This window comes from Aulonocara sp. 'chitande type north' Nkhata Bay, linkage group LG6 (genome assembly GCF_057382095.1).
Source record: "Aulonocara sp. 'chitande type north' Nkhata Bay isolate Kocher_YH1m ecotype deep benthic linkage group LG6, A_spYH_male_GT1.1, whole genome shotgun sequence".
Classification (NCBI taxonomy): domain Eukaryota; kingdom Metazoa; phylum Chordata; class Actinopteri; order Cichliformes; family Cichlidae; genus Aulonocara; species Aulonocara sp. 'chitande type north' Nkhata Bay.
This window is the reverse complement of record NC_141349.1, coordinates 15,994,304-16,010,212: the sequence shown is the minus strand read 5'-3', so window position 1 is coordinate 16,010,212 and position 15,909 is coordinate 15,994,304. Positions and strand designations below refer to the sequence as shown.

Sequence of the window (15,909 nt, the reverse complement as noted above, 5' to 3'; positions counted from 1 at the left end):
CTGGATTTAAATAAACTGAGTGTTTCAGCTGATCTGAGGCTTTCTGGGAGTTTGTTCCAGATATAAGGAGCATAAAAGCTGAATGCAGCTTCTCCGTGTCTGGTTCTGACTCTGGGAACTGATAAAAGACCGGATCCAGATGACCTGAGGGATCTGGATGGTTCATACTGGGTCAGGAGGTCATTGATGTATTTTGGTCCTAAACCATTCAGAGCTTTATAGGCCAGCATCAGAACTTTAAAGTCTATCCTCTGACGGACAGGCAGCCAGTGTAAGGACCTCAGAGCTGGACTGATGTGGTCCACTTTTTTGGTCTTAGTGAGGACTCGAGCAGCAGAGTTCTGAATGAGCTGTAGTTGTCTGACTGATTTTTTAGGTAGACCTGTAAAGATGCTGTTACAGTAATCAAGCCTACTAAAGATGAATGCATGGACTAGTTTTTCCAGGTCCTGTTGAGACATCAGATCTTTTATCCTTGATATATTCTTGAGGTGATAGTAAGCTGACTTTGTTATTGTCTTAATGTGTTTTTCTAAGTTTAGGTCTGCATCCATCACTACACCCAAATTTCTCGCCTGGTTTGTGGTTTTTAGATGTATAGATTGAAGTTCTCTGGTGACCTGTAATCGTTTTTCTTTGGCGCCAAAGACTATTACCTCAGTTTTGTTTTTGTTTAGCTGGAGAAAATTGTGGCACAACCAGTCATTGATTTCCTCAATGCATTTACCAAGAGCCTGTACAGGGCCTCGGTCTCCTGGTGACATTGTGATATATATTTGTGTGTCATCTGCATAGCTGTGATAGTTTATTTTGTTGTTGTTTATAATCTGTGCCAGTGGGAGCATGTAGATGTTAAACAGAAGGGGTCCCAAGATGGAACCTTGGGGAACTCCACATGTGATACTTGTCTGCTCAGATGTGAAGTTACCTATTGATACAAAGTATTTCCTGTTTTCTACGTATGTTTTGAACCAGTTTAGTACAGTTCCTGAAAGACCTGCCCAGTTCTCCAGTCGTTTGAGTAATATGTTGTGGTCAACTGTATCAAATGCTGCACTGAGATCCAGTAAAACTAGGACTGACATTTTTCCACTGTCTGTATTCAGACATATGTCATTGAACACTTTGGTCAGAGCGGTTTCAGTGCTATGGTTCTGTCTAAAACCTGACTGGAAGGCATCGTAGCAATTATTCTGTTTTAAGAAGTAACTGAGCTGTTGAGAAACTGCTTTTTCAATGATCTTACTTAAAAACGGGAGATTTGAGATCGGCCTGTAGTTGTTCATTTGTGTCTTGTCAAGATTGTCCTTTTTCAGTATAGGTTTGATTACAGCAGTTTTTAGTGATTCTGGAAACACACCTGATAATAAAGAAAAGTTGACGATCTGTAACAGGTCTGACTCTAAAGTCTTTGAGACCTTTTTGAAAAAACTTGTTAAAGGCAGCGATAAGGAGTCCGCACTGATGTTTTGCACAGCAAAACTTGGCATCACCTTGTATGCTGTGCATGGCTCTGGGAGTCGCTGTGCAGTTCCCTCCGAGGGTTTCTTGGGGCCATAGAAAGAAAGGGGTTGGACTTCTCTTGCCCTTTGTGTTCAAAGTGTTTGTCTCAAACATCCCATGATGCCCTATTTGGGCTGTTACCTTGTGACTTTGTCCACCAATAGTTTTTTCAATTGCTTTGCTGGTTGTTTAGTGAATACACTCTCTGTCGAGTCTCATAGCATGCAGGCCCAACACGTTTTGTTAAAGAGAAACTGGAACCAATGTATTTTCCTGTAAATATAACATTTGTTTTAATTAGCTTCAATTAATTACTGTTGTAGTACATCTGGTTAATTTTCTTTCAATGCAATAATTGTTTAAGCTCTCCTAATCTCTCAGACTAACAGGCCACACAGAGGGAATTAACCATGAGAACATTTGTTAACAAGTAAATTTAGTGATTTCTCTGTAAAATCAGCACCAGATAGATTTCTGTCTGCTTGGTATCTAATGCCAAACTAACCTAAACTAACAAAAAATTTGTATTTGCTTGCACTCATGTGTCTTTACATTCTCATTTTTTTGTATGTGCCTGTGTGCATGTGGTTGTGGGTTGTGTTGTGTGTCTGTTTTATTGTGCCGTCATGTTGGCTGTGTATGTTTGTGTCCTTGTTTGTGTGTGTTTTGTGTAGGAATGCGTCCCCTGCATTATGCTGCATGGCAGGGGAAGACTGAGCCTATGAAAATGCTGCTGAAGGCAGGCTCGTCAGTCAACGGACAGTCAGATGAAGGACAGATCCCGCTCCACCTGTCAGCTCAGCATGGACACTATGATGGGGTAACTGTTTGTGTGTGTGTGTGTGTGTGTGTGTGTGTGTGTGTGTGTGTGTGTGTGTGTGTGTGCACTGTAGGTGCTTTACTGTGCACAGAGCCAGTGTTTGTGTTATGTGAGATCTGTGTAGTTGTTATGTGGGCTTGATGCTGTGTGCCTGATACGTGGTTGTTGCAAGCTCAGCTTTAAATGTGTTGGTAACATTTGTTTGTTTGTGTGCGTCTGTGTGTTACAGTCGGAGATGTTGCTGCAGCACCAGTCCAACCCGTGCATCTCAGACACAGCTGGGAAAACTCCACTGGACCTCGCTTGCGAATTTGGACGTGTTGGAGTGAGTACAACAATAACTACAACTGGGTTCAAAACAGAAGATTTTTTTTTACCCTATCAACAATATGTTTTACCTAAAAATGATAAATGATGAAGATGGATGTAACATCACCATCACCCATTGGTTTTGGACTCCACATTTTAAAGCTTCACATTAAATTTTTGCTGCCACCATCTTGTTTTTTCTTTAAGCCAGAAGTTATCTTGGCCAATAACCAGGTGACGTTAACTTGCCTGTTATTTTGGATGTGTGAAACCAACTGAAAACCAGTGATTGTGAGGGAAGAATGAGTATTGCCCAACTGGGTTTGACTGGGTTCGAGGTTGATAGCAGCTGCTGGGAAAATGATTTCTAAAGCCGCAGTTACTCAGGCCTAAAGACAATTTAGTGAGCCCCAATAGCTACCTCCTATTGGTAGGAAAAAAGCATGTCTCCCCCAACTGGTGTACAAAAACCTATTTGTGATTGCTTTGGTTGCTAAAATGTTGTTGCGTTGGTAATTTGTGACGAATAAGTGACGAACTTATCTATAAACACCAGCCAGCCGCTCTCCGAGCTGTAAAGAATCTGTGAAAATTGTCACACAGACCAAAAGCAGACACCCTTTAAAATGTTGGCTGTATTCCTCAGGCACAACTTTTACTGTTAAGGCAAGTCTTCCTCATTTACAGTTTGCGTTGCTTGTAGCTAGCAAGTATTTTCATACAAAAATGAAGAACTACAGGCAACTGTGGCAATCTGCTAGCAACCAAAGTAATCACAAAGAGGTATTTAGTTAATTCGCTATCAACCAGTGGATGTATCATGTCCAGTTTGGCGGACAATTCTTGAACAATGTCCTTTTGATGTCACATGAAAAACCAAAGTAAATTATTGCAACTGTTAGCATGCTAACATGCTAAACAGATCACATCAACTCACTTGCATGTTAAGATTTGCTTAGTAATAGACCCTGTGCACGAGAAAATGCTAACTTCCTGGTTTGAGACCGGATGTGGGGTTGTACATTTCCGGTAGCTTTATTAAAATCATGTCCAAAACTCGAAAACGGAAAGATCGTGTTAAGTTACAAAGAGGAGAAGGTGGGAACACTCGCCACTGTTGTGTCATAAAAAATCTAATGATCAATTTTGATGTTTAAAGAGTTTAGATCGATGAGTTGTTTACATCACTCAACACAAGCAGAGTGATGCAAGCAGGCAAATTCAGAAGCACATCTCTGTATAGTGACTGGTCTTATGATTTAAACAGGCAAATGTTCAGCATTCAAACTACAGGTGAAGAATAGTCAAACTAGATGTTTCCCCAGTTATGTCGATATCAGCTAGTCAAGTACACACCTACACAGCATGTTAACAAACCGTGAAAAAAGCCACAAAAAATGAATGATTGCTGGTAACGGTTTCTATACATTAGTATTTACGAAGGGTATGTTGTGACTTACCTTCAAAATTACAGTGGTCCCTCGCTAATAACGCGGTTCACCTTTCACCTCGCTGTTTCACAGATCTTTTTTAGTGCAAGTTTGCACGTTTTTTTACGTCACATTGTGTCCTGCGTCCTGATCACTGCAGACGATCTTCTCCGTGACGTCTCTCCTGTACAGTACAGAATCGCTGCATCGATCGCTAGCAGTGTGACTCTGAAGTGCAGTGCTGTATGTCCACGATGTCCACCAAACATTTTGCACCGTCAAAAAATAAAATTGGCTACTTGATTTCACCTATCGCTGGTTATTTTTAGAACATAACACCCGCGATAAACGAGGGACAGCTGAGAAATATAACATTTGAATCCCTTTTCTCTTTTGCTCTGAGGCGCGGGGAAAAAATATCGACAAGTCGATGAACATCATTTACAGATATATTGGGTAAATGCCCAAGACATCTATAGAAATGTAAATCGCCGCTTGATTCATTCATTTGCTTAACTTGTTTTGGACCGTAAACAGGGCGTGAATAGGACACCGGAAACAAAGCTCCCCACAGGAGTTTCCGCACCGGAAGTAGCATATGCTAATGTGCACATAGTCAATATTAAATACTTAAGTACAGATAATGGGAATGCCATTAGCTTAGCTTTTAGCTTGTTAGCATTAGCATTAGTTTTTAGACATTAATCAAAGTATGAGACAAACTCAAATTTTGATCCAATGATGGGGTAAGAAGAAAAGTTAGATATTATCAAAAGTACCAAATTTGCCATGTTTTGACTGAGAGACTCTATACCTAAATGTTTATTTTAGAGTTTCCTGGTAAAGATAAGCAATGGTGACATCCATTTAATTTTAAAATTATAGGCAAAATGTTCACCTAAAAGGTTAATTATTCCAGAAACAGATTAATTATACAACAACACAGCCTAAAAATGTCTAAAATCCTTAAAATGAACAAGAACAATGGTCTTACTGAGACAGCCACATGTGGACACAGAGGTAATTCAAGACACTAGCAGCCAAAGTGTGCACCTGTGTTGCTGCTAGTCCACAGAGAAACCAGATTTTAGTTTTAAATTCACTTTTACACAGAAGGAATTATAGAGTTAATATAAATCATGAAATGGCTTTACAAGTTACACTGTGTGTCTTTGTGTTTAGGTGGTCCAGCTCCTGCTCAGCAGTAACATGTGTGCAGCCATGCTGGAACCAAAACCCTCCGACCCCAACGGAGTGTCACCTTTGCATCTGGCTGCCAAGAACGGACACATCGAAGTGATACGGTCCAAATAACTACTCCTTTCTGTCTGCTCTGTGTTTGTTATACCTCCTTCATTAGACACTTAGTCATTCTGTCTCTCCACCGACTGATCTAATTTAACGTTAAAGGATAATGCCAGTTCATTTCAACCTGGCATATTTCCCATTAACAAGGCTAACGTGTTTCTATGGGTCATGCAGGGTTTCCACTATCCACCTTGATTGTAGAGATTTGTAGAATTGAGGTGTGAACAACATACATTAGAGAAACTGGGCCAAGTCCTCTGAAGCATCCCAACAACAATGAATTATATTAAACAGTTCTTTCAAGTCTTTATTTCTATTCATTATTTTTTCTATTTATTATTTTTTTAACAGGCAAAAACATTACATGCATAGGCCCTGTTCACATCACATAAAACTATATATACAAGTGAAAGATTACAGATATACAGCAAAACACAAGTTTAAAAAAAGAAAATCAGAATCAGAATCAGAATACTTTATTGATCCCTGGGGGAAATTATTTTTTGTTACAGTGCTCCATTATAAACCAACATTAAGACAAGACAGACAATACACTAACTAAGAATAGTACAATATATACATATATATACATACATACATAAGTCACTCATAAATAAATAGCTGGAAAAGAAACATGTGTAGTTGTAGCAGCAAACAGTGTGTTAAGTGGATGCGTTGTACAGGGAGATGGCCACAGGCAGGAAAGATTTCCTGTGTCGTTCAGTGGTGCTTTTCGGTAATCTCAGTCTCTCACTGAACGAGCTCCTGTGACTGACCAGCATGTCATGGAGTGGGTGGGAGGTGTTATCCAACATTGTCTTTATCTTGGACAGCATCCGCCTCTCCGACACCACCTTGAGGGAGTCCAGCTCCATCCCCACAACATTGCTGGCCTTACGGATTAGTTTATTAAGTCTGTTGGCATCTGCGACCCTCAGCCTGCTCCCCCAGCATGCAACAGCATAGAGGATCGCACTGGCCACAACAGACTCATAGAAAATCCTCAGCATTTTCCGGCAGATGTTGAAGGACCTCAGTCGCCTCAAAAAATAGAGACGACTCTGGCCCTTCCTGTAAAGTGCTGTGGTGTTTTTAGCCCAGTCCAGTTTATTGTCAATGTGTACTCCAAGGTATTTATAATCCTCCACAATGTCAACACTGACCCCCTGGATTGAAACTGGGGTCAAGCGTTTCCTGGTCTTCCTGAAGTCCACGATCAGTTCCTTGGTCTTTGCCACGTTGAGCTGCAGATGATTCTGCTCACACCACGTGACAAAGGAGTCAAAAGAAAAATATGGTGAATTCATGAGTTGGGGTCTTTACTATAAAGTCAATTAAACATACCCAGGTTTCTTCTTCTATGTGGCTTCACTTACCCATGTATTGGCAATCAGGCTAGGCTGTCACCAAAGATAATTTTCAACTCGATAATTAAACCCAGGATTTACAAATCTAGCACATTCACATAAAGGATACAGTTTAGGCAACATGACACATCACAAACTTCAGCATCTTTTAAAAATGAAGAAAAATTACAGTATTTGAAAAATAAAAAGTGGTTTTATATATACAGCACAGAGATAACAATGAGCCTTTACATGACACAAAAGCCTACCACTAAAGAATGGCCCACTTGAGCTTTCTTGCCAAAGTCCACTTCCTGTTTAACTTACATATATAGTCACATATTTTTCTATGCCTTAATAAATGACCAACTAGTCAAACGGTTACAGGAAAAAGTGATGCCTATGTCCAATAACCATGTAGTAGCAAAGGGTTGTACAAAAGGTGTGGCTGTTTTCCTACATGAGTGGATGCAGGCCTATGGTATGGAGGGTAGGGGTAAAAATGGGTCAGAATGTTTTTTTATGAGGTCAACAAGTACGAAGCTTAGGTGACGTGTATTAGGATCTTATAGTATCACTACATCAAGGCTTCTTTTGATGTAGATTCTGCCTGGAAGACGTGAACCTTCAAAACTGAAAACAAAAACAGGTTTAAACCTGAAGTTGCCTGGAAAAAAAGGCCCCAGTCTTCCTTTGTAGCACAGGCCACTGTAACAGCCATTTCTCAAACCGTAATCTTCTGGCATTTCCCCTGATCCTTATCTGGGGCAAATAGCCCTAGCTGGGTTTCGAAAGACATTATTGATCCTAGGTAAGAGAGTGTAAAGGTCTGATGCTATGTGGATTGGGCAGCAGTCTGGAACAGAGAGCCGATCCAATTCCTGGTTGCTAAAACTGGTTCTTGGGTAATAGGACTACTGTCAGGCTCACCTACATGTATGACTCCGGTTCTGCAGCCAGTCTCCTGGGAAGGAGTTGGATGTTGTTCCCCTCTGGAGATGCTCTCAGTGAGAGACCCTGCATGTTTGGTGGATGACAGGATATCTGACTGTTGTGTGGAGTTATACGTCAAATATTAGGCCCAGGTGCCTTTTAGTCTTTGAGTCTTCATTCTCTTACTGAGAAATTTTAACATTCACTGGGACATAAGTGGGCTTTGCACCAAAATACCCTAGCCCACATGTCAACGGCCAACGTGACTTGGACATCTGACAAAGTCCCAGTACACCCAGGAAAGGACTTTACCAAACACTAGAACTTGGTGAAGGATCGTCAAATCCTACCTATGGCAGAATTTGGACACCATTCAGAAGGAGGCAGAGGACACCGAGTCTGACTTAATCATGCTCTGCACCTACATGGAGCTACAGACGTAAGGTGGCTGCTGCCTGTCATTGGGGCCTTGCGGGAGATTTTCATTCAGACTCATGTCATCTGCAGTATTGGGGACACTGTAGCGCTCTGTTCTGATAAAGAGAGCTGGCTGGTTGGAGCGAGGTCTGGACATCTCTGTCTAGAATGCTGCTCCTGTGACCTGGACATATATAAACAGCAGAAAATACACAGATGGATCAATAGATGGTTCTGGTGAACTGTGTTAGTGACAAGTTGCTGGCTGACCTAATTGTGAGCATTTTTGAACGTTTTCCTCCTCAATTGGCAGTATAGGACAGAACATGGCAACACCATCAGTTTCCTGAGCCCAACGCTATAGCAGGCCAGTGATTTTTTTCTCTCTATGCCTTTTCTTCAATCTTCAGTTTCTTGCCTTCACTACTACACAGTGAGCGTGTGTTTATGGCACAAAAGATTAACACAAATTAGCTTTCTTGCCAAAGTCCACTTCCTCTTTAACCCCCTATAAACAAATCTTTTCCTGCAATTTGTTGAATAACCAACCAAACAAACATTTACAGGGTAAAATTCAACTGCCTATGTTAGATAACCGTGCAAAGGGTTGGCCTGTGCAAAAGGTGCTTTCCTTTTACATTGTGGGTTTTAGTTACACTAGAAACATATTTTCTTTGTTTCCTTCTTCCTGTGGAAGCCTGGCAACAGCTGTCAGTCAAACACAGAGACCCCATTCACTCAAACTGGCAGCTCTTAACACAAACACTATGAAAAATACATCTGAGAAAAAGACTGAAAAACTGGTTAATCCAAATGTCATTTTGGGGAATTTATTTCCACTTTTATTGAGTTGCATGAATGTAGATGCTTTTCTTTCATTTCTTACTTTAGAGCAGTCATAAAAAGTTATCTTGAAATATTTATTATTTTTCGCTGCAGGTTGCTGATTCAGGCTGGAATAGATATCAACAGACAGTCCGAGTCTGGCACAGCACTACATCAGGCTGCCCTCTGTGGGAAGACGGAGGTAGTACGCCTGCTGCTGGATGTAAGTCTAACTATCCGTTTAATGTGTTTACATAAGAAGCTGTTGTTAATGCTGACCTCCCTCCTATGAGCTGTGCAAATTCACACCCCAGCAACTGTCATTCATCTGACTGTGAGGAAACTGTGGGATATATTATATTGTTATTGTTTATTACATAAAGCAGTAGCAGGCTGACCAGCCTCCTGTCTGTCATCCAATATTCAAACCTGTTGTTCGGTTTTTAACCTTTTTTTTGACCTTCAGATGAACATGGATGTAAATGCCTAACCCTGCCTTTGTAAAGGGCCCACTTTAAGTGTCCCCTCTCGTCCTGCTGCGCTTCACTTTTGATGTTAATGCTGAGGCAGCGCACACAACAAACATCCCTACTGTGGAATGTTCTTTGTGACACACAATTTGATTTTGCAGCTTTAATCATTTTCCTCCTCCGCGTCACTCCAGAGCGGCATCAGTGCAGGAGTGAGAAACACTCTGAGTCAGACTGCCCTGGACATCGTTAACCAGTTCACTACCACGCAGGCCAGCCGGGAGATCAAACAGTTACTGAGAGGTGAGGCCGCGAGTGCACGAGCTCGCACACCAACTCACAAATCCTTGTGTGACACATTTTTTAAACCCTCCCAGCTGGTGGCAACACCAAAAATCTGCTTTTCAAGCCATGCCCACTTTGTGAGTGTTAAAACTATTAGGAACCTGGTTTTTGTTATAAATAACAACATACTGTAAAAAGACATTTTTAAAATGAATTTATTGCTATTGACATTTAAAACAATGGCATAATGTCCATTCTTATTTTGGGATTTTCTTGTATTGATTAGACTGGCGAAATTTATTATGCTAATGATACTACCCACCAATATCACCTTCTCCGTTCTCTTCTGTCTGCACTTTATACTCTTGTGTTGTAGATGCCTCAGCTGCAATGCAGGTGCGAGCACTAAAGGATTACTGCAACAACTATGACCTTACCAGCCTCAACATCAAAGCTGGCGACATCATCACGGTATAGCTTTATAATTAAGGTTCCGCAATAAAAATATGTTTCAGCCTTTGCTGCATGTTTGCCAGTCATAATAACCTGTGTCGGTAATATCAATCTGTCTACACAGTTTAATAGTTGGGTGTTACAGTGTAAGCATCACTGAGCTGAAAAGAGGTTTTGCCACACAAACTATTATTAAAAACAAATTATTATTTTTGCCAGAGCTATGGCGCTTCTTCGCTTCACTCATATAAGAAAACACAGACATCTATGTCAATTTATTATGTTATTTCTTTATTCTTCTATATTCATTGATCTTTTTTGCAAGCTACCTTGTATATATGAAAAAGTAATCACTTACAGGCGCTGTTAGCGAACACCTATTTACAGATGTGCATGAAAATACATAACGTAAAGCAGATGCAATGTTGGCTTTTGTTTTGAGGTCATCTACTATATATAATATCTATAATTTAAAAGGATTTGAATTTTATAAAAATAATTCACAAAAACGATATACATGTTAAGGCAGTTTATATAGTATGTTTTGTGTTTTTAACCAGTTTTGTAGCCAACTGGCTAAAAATGGCAACGCTAAAGCCAGCCTGCTAATGTAAAAACAGTTGTGTAATGTATTATGATTGAAGAATTCAGGGTTTAGTAAGGTGGACACTTATTCCACTTTATCAAGGTGGACACTTGATAAAACACAGTTTATCTATGATATACATGGAAAATTTTAAATTATATTTCGCAAAAATGCCTCAAACTACTAACTATGCTAATGCTAGCTAATGATAGCTAAATGACTAAATAGCATGGTGTGTTATTTCCCACTCATTTTTTTAACTACTGCCTTTTTTTAAATGGAAATTTAAACAGACATTTTCTGCTCATTTCAGCTGCTAAGTCTGAAAAAGTAAAAGCAAAACAATGGTAGAAGTATTTTTATAAAGAATTAACAGCTAAATTTGTTACACTGCCATCTGAGCAGTAGCCACTATTGCCATAGTTTGAAGTTAGCTGGTAGTGTGAGGTTCAGAGCTAAAGATTTAAACTTGATATAGGTATGGTTTTAGTTTGGCTTTGCAGTCTTTGTTATGGAAATGAAAAGTGGCTGTAATCTTTGTACGTGCACAGGTTTTAGAGCAGCACTCTGATGGCCGATGGAAAGGCTGTATTCATGACAACCGGACAGGAAATGACCGTGTGGGCTACTTCCCCTCCAACATGGTGGAAGTCATCAAGAGGGCAGGTGACCACCCGCATCACAGCTGTGTGTGTGCATGGGTGGGTGGGTGGATGTGCGTGTGAGCTTAGCAGCTGTTTCGCAGCTATAGCTGGTCATTAGTTGTAGCTAGCTGTGGCATCATCGGCCTGTTTGGGGCATACCATCTGTTTTCCCCACCCTGCCAGTCTCATTGATTGCATCAATCAAACATAGTCCTCTATCCGCAGTCGGCCCTGAATCACCCCTCTATATTTCTGCTCCTTCTGTCACCCTCCCTAATTAATAAACAAGTCCGACCCTGCTAGATTGTAATGTTTTTGTTCATATTGTTTGTTTGCCTTATTGCTGTAGTGATATTATATTTTGTTTTATAATGATATATTCCCTGTGGATATATGGATGTATTCTTTTCTCATGTTTTAAGTTTAATCAACTATTATTTTGTGCATTTTCTGATTTTTTCTGATTAGACTTTTGTTTTGTTTCAAGTTGACTGATCAGTTGTTGTTGTGTTGTTGTTGTTGTTGTTGTTGTTTTGCCCCCCCCCCCCTCCTCCTGGATTGTTGCCAGGTCACTCCCCCTCCCAGCAGTGCCACACCCTCCTCCTCCGCAGGCCCAACCCTTGCCCCATTGCCTCGGTCAACGGAAACTCATACCCCCCCTCCAAAGTCCTTCCCCCGCATCTGCCTCCCCCTCCTCCCCTTAACCCCAACACACAGTCCCTTCCTCGGTTCTCCTCATTTGGGTACGTTCCTCTCCCTATCTCTCCTCCTTCTCTGTGTACTCCTCCTCTGTCCACTGCTCCTCCTCCTCCTCCTCCTCCTCCTCTCTCCACTTCTCAGGAGCAGCAAAGTCAGACAGGTACATACTGTAGTGTCACTTTAAGTCACAGATAAGAATCCTTTCTCTGCTTTTTGTCAAGAACACATAAAAAGCCTGCTGTCTATCTGCTTGTGGCAACGCTTCATCAAAGAATCAGTTCAGCCAAATAAAAAAATACTCAAAAAGGCCTAAAAAACTGAAGCAGTCCTGTGAAAAACTAAGTACACCTCATGACTCACTTGCGTGCAGAACCATGTTTAGCAGCGATAACTTTAATAATTGTTTTTTGTGTCACTCTAGCGGCCTACCATACCAACGGTACAGCACCATGTTTTTCTCCAAACATGGTGCTGTGCATTTTGACAAACATCTCCACCTTGATCTCGCCTTTTCAGAGGACATTTTTCCAGAAGTGTTCTGGTTTGTTCATATGAACCACACTGAAAATACTTAGCAATTTGTGCATTTATGACTGGCTGTAATACTGGTAGCTTAGCTGTAGCATTTGTAGCTGAGGGCTTCAGCTTCCCGGTAATAAGGAAATGACGTCATTTACGTAGATTACTGATTGGCAGCGCTAACTTGAAATTTCGAGTTACTTTTCTCAAAATTTTGAGTTAATAAGTCAAAATTTAGAGAAAGATAACTCGACATTTCAAGTTATAGATACTTTCTTTTTTTAGTATCAAAAACGGGCTTTCGGAGCTGTGCTCGCTTCAGAAAGTAGAGACAAACTTTCCAAAGAAGCCTTGTTCAGACTTTGTTTAACTGTACTGTGATGAACTTTATATTTAACATGCTAACTGAGGCCTGTAGAGTCTGAGCTGTTGCATTGCACAGTCTGACCTTGGGATGAATTTGCTGGGCACACCCAAGTGCTCCAGACCAGCAAACTGCTCTTTTGTGTTTGTGTGTTATTGATTTCATGCGAATGGACTGATTCTATATAGCCCTTTCTATCTGCTGGAGTACTCAAAGCACTCTATACAACATGCCACATTCATTCTAAGCTTTTTAGTGCTTCCTAATGAACATTCATACTCCGACGGATGCATCAGAGAGCTACTTGGGGTTAGTATCTTGGTTAGTACTTGGCATGCAAACTGGAGGAGCCAGGGATCGAATCACTAACATTCCCATCAGTAGGTGACCTGCTCTACCTCCTGAGCTACAATCACCTGTGGAAGCAGTAATGGTGTACTTAGTTTTAAACAAGACTGCATATTGTCCCTTGAAGACTTTCTTTTTTACATAGCCATATGTGCTTGAGGCAGTTCTTCATTAAAGGATCAGTTCGATCAAATAATTATTTACAAAAAAAGGCTAACAAAATTAGTAATTCGTCCACATATACATTTATCTAGCCCGTGTGGGTCCTAACTGACTCAAACCTTTGTTTTGTTTCTTTAAATGTGGGTTTTTATGACGACTAAGGCCATGAAAGTAATGCCTCCTTTGTACATTTCTTATAATTCCAGTGAAATGACCCTTTCATTTATCTTACTCGACATGCTGTGTTTGTTATAAATAACTTGAGAGGCCGTATTCGGCATTTTTAATCAGCATTACAGTGATTAAGTAGAATCACCACACGTCACTGGATGTGTCATTCACAACAGCTTCATGGTGTTTTGACCAAAAGGGTCTGTGGGTTTCTACAAGCCTCAGGACTCCCACTAGTAGTAGCATGTTTATGCACGTGAGCTGAGTGAGTGTATCTCTGCGTGTGAGTCTGTGCCTTTTACAGTGTTTAATCACAAGCTCAACACATTTACTGTATGTAGGGAACAGCAGTACACATTATTATCGCTCAGATATTGTTTCTGTTTCTGCATTTTTGCTAATACAAAGTTTTAAATTTAAAATACTAAGACCAAAGGAGTAACAGATGTGGGGTTCTGTGTGTGTCTCTGTGTGTGTGAGACAGGTTCACGAGCTGCAGAGCTGAGTCCTCAGGGCTCTCCCACTTTGGGACAGCAGAGCAGCACCAGTGAGGACATCTGGGTGCTGCGCAAACCGCTGGCAGGTAAACTGAAAGCGTGCTTTTGTGGGGGAAAAAAGGAAATGATGTGTGTCAGACACGTTGTGTGTGTGTGTAATGCTGCGTTCTACAACGTGTGTTTATGTGTGGAGGTGGCGAGCGCAGCGGCAGCGTCGGCAGCCTCGGCAGTGTTCGGTCATCGAGCAGCTTGCAGGGCTCTGGAAACACGCATGTTTTGACCACTCCTGCACCCAGTCCCCACCCCGCACCCACGCCAGGGGTCAACACCCACGGCCTTAATGCTCCCGGCCTGCATGCACAAGCAGAAGGAGTCAAGGTAAAAGACTCCTTGCATTCAGTTGTGTTTGCACACATTTCATGACGTTGCTGCTGTTTCCTTACAAAACAACACACACACACCGTTTCTGGGAAACGGCAAAACATTTCTAGGAAACAAACACAACTGTAGTTCATGTGATAACCACAGTTCTGTTTCCTGCTCAGTTTATTCTTCCGTTGGTTGTTTTTTCCTAGCAGCACACAAGGTGCATTGTGTTTGTTTGGATACAGTGTAGCAGCTGAATTCAAGTTAAGCAACTCAACTTTGTCTTATTTATCGTGTTTTTGCACCTCACCTCCACAGTGAGCTGTTGTCATAGGTGTACCGCTGAAACACCTCCACAGTTTGTTTGTTTTCTGCAAGTGAGGAAGTAGAATATTTGTAGTTTGCATAATGTGATTCTATTAAATAGATCTTCTTAAGCATCCGAACATCCAGTCATCACTAATGCATATGGCATGTAGCCATAACAAATACAATTAACTGCTATATTTAAGGTCCGCTGACTGAGTCACAATACAAACTGAACTAATATTCAAGAAAATATTCCACCTTAAAAGGTGGCTGATAAGCGTGTTAAGATCAAAGGCGGCAAAAACTTCCTTTCATTTTGCTGATGAAACACCTGTGATGACCAAAACAATTGAAAACACAATTTTTGGTCTTTGTGAACCAGAGTTATTATAGTTTTGTGTTTTCAGTTAGTTTTTATTTCTATTTCATTATGACTTTTTGTTTTTTTATTCGATTTTAGTTTCAGTTATTTTCCAGAGTAGATTTTCTTCGACGTGGACACGGAGGTTTGTGAATGCGATAACTCGAGAACGAAGCAACGTAGGAGCTTCAAATTGATACCATAGGAGTATCTACTAAAAATCTTAGACATGTTTGATCTCAGTGACTTTGACCTCAAGTCAAGTTTTCCGAAAATCTTCTAAATGTGATAGCGTATAAGTACAGCAAGGACTTAACGAGTATGAATTGTTTGGACGGGGTTGCCTGTTCTCTCTAAGAAGAACATGGCAGCACAGGTTAGGATTGCAAAGTTCATCATCTGAACAAAGCACAAGACTTTTGGAACAATGCATTTTGGACAGATGAGACTAAAAGTGACCAAACACAGCAAATCAGCACAAACACCTCGTACCAACTGGCAGCACGGTGGTGGACAGGGAATGATTTGGGCTTCGCTTGCAGCCACAGGTTCTGGGAACCTAATAGCCACTAAGTAATCACGAACTCCTCTTTATACCAAAGTCTTCTAGAATCAAGACCATCTGTCTGACAGCTAATGCTGGGCTGATAGTGGGTCATTCAACGGGACAGTGATCCCAGGCACACAGGATACCTTAAAAAGAAAAAACACAAGGTGCAGTGGTCCAGTCAAAGTCTAGACTTCAGCCTCATTGAAATGCTGAGGTGGGACCTTAAGAGAGCTT

The 15,909-nt window shown here is 40.9% G+C and overlaps 1 protein-coding gene across 4 annotated transcripts in view; it reads left to right on the top strand.

Moving 5' to 3' along the window:
- The window catches only part of LOC147327542 (uncharacterized), a 51,294-nt gene that overhangs the window by 18,607 nt on the left and 16,778 nt on the right, over positions 1 to 15,909 (top strand). For 3 of the 4 annotated variants that reach the window (XM_086295222.1, XM_086295220.1, XM_086295219.1), the window contains exons 4-13: positions 2,178 to 2,323; positions 2,553 to 2,648; positions 5,245 to 5,366; positions 9,006 to 9,114; positions 9,556 to 9,664; positions 10,023 to 10,117; positions 11,237 to 11,351; positions 11,898 to 12,188; positions 14,077 to 14,175; positions 14,283 to 14,467. In XM_086295222.1, the coding sequence (XP_086151348.1) occupies positions 2,178 to 2,323; positions 2,553 to 2,648; positions 5,245 to 5,366; positions 9,006 to 9,114; positions 9,556 to 9,664; positions 10,023 to 10,117; positions 11,237 to 11,351; positions 11,898 to 12,188; positions 14,077 to 14,175; positions 14,283 to 14,467 (1,367 nt within the window). The remainder of the gene's footprint in view (positions 1 to 2,177; positions 2,324 to 2,552; positions 2,649 to 5,244; positions 5,367 to 9,005; positions 9,115 to 9,555; positions 9,665 to 10,022; positions 10,118 to 11,236; positions 11,352 to 11,897; positions 12,189 to 14,076; positions 14,176 to 14,282; positions 14,468 to 15,909) is intronic. The other variant, XM_086295223.1, reaches the window with a different exon arrangement.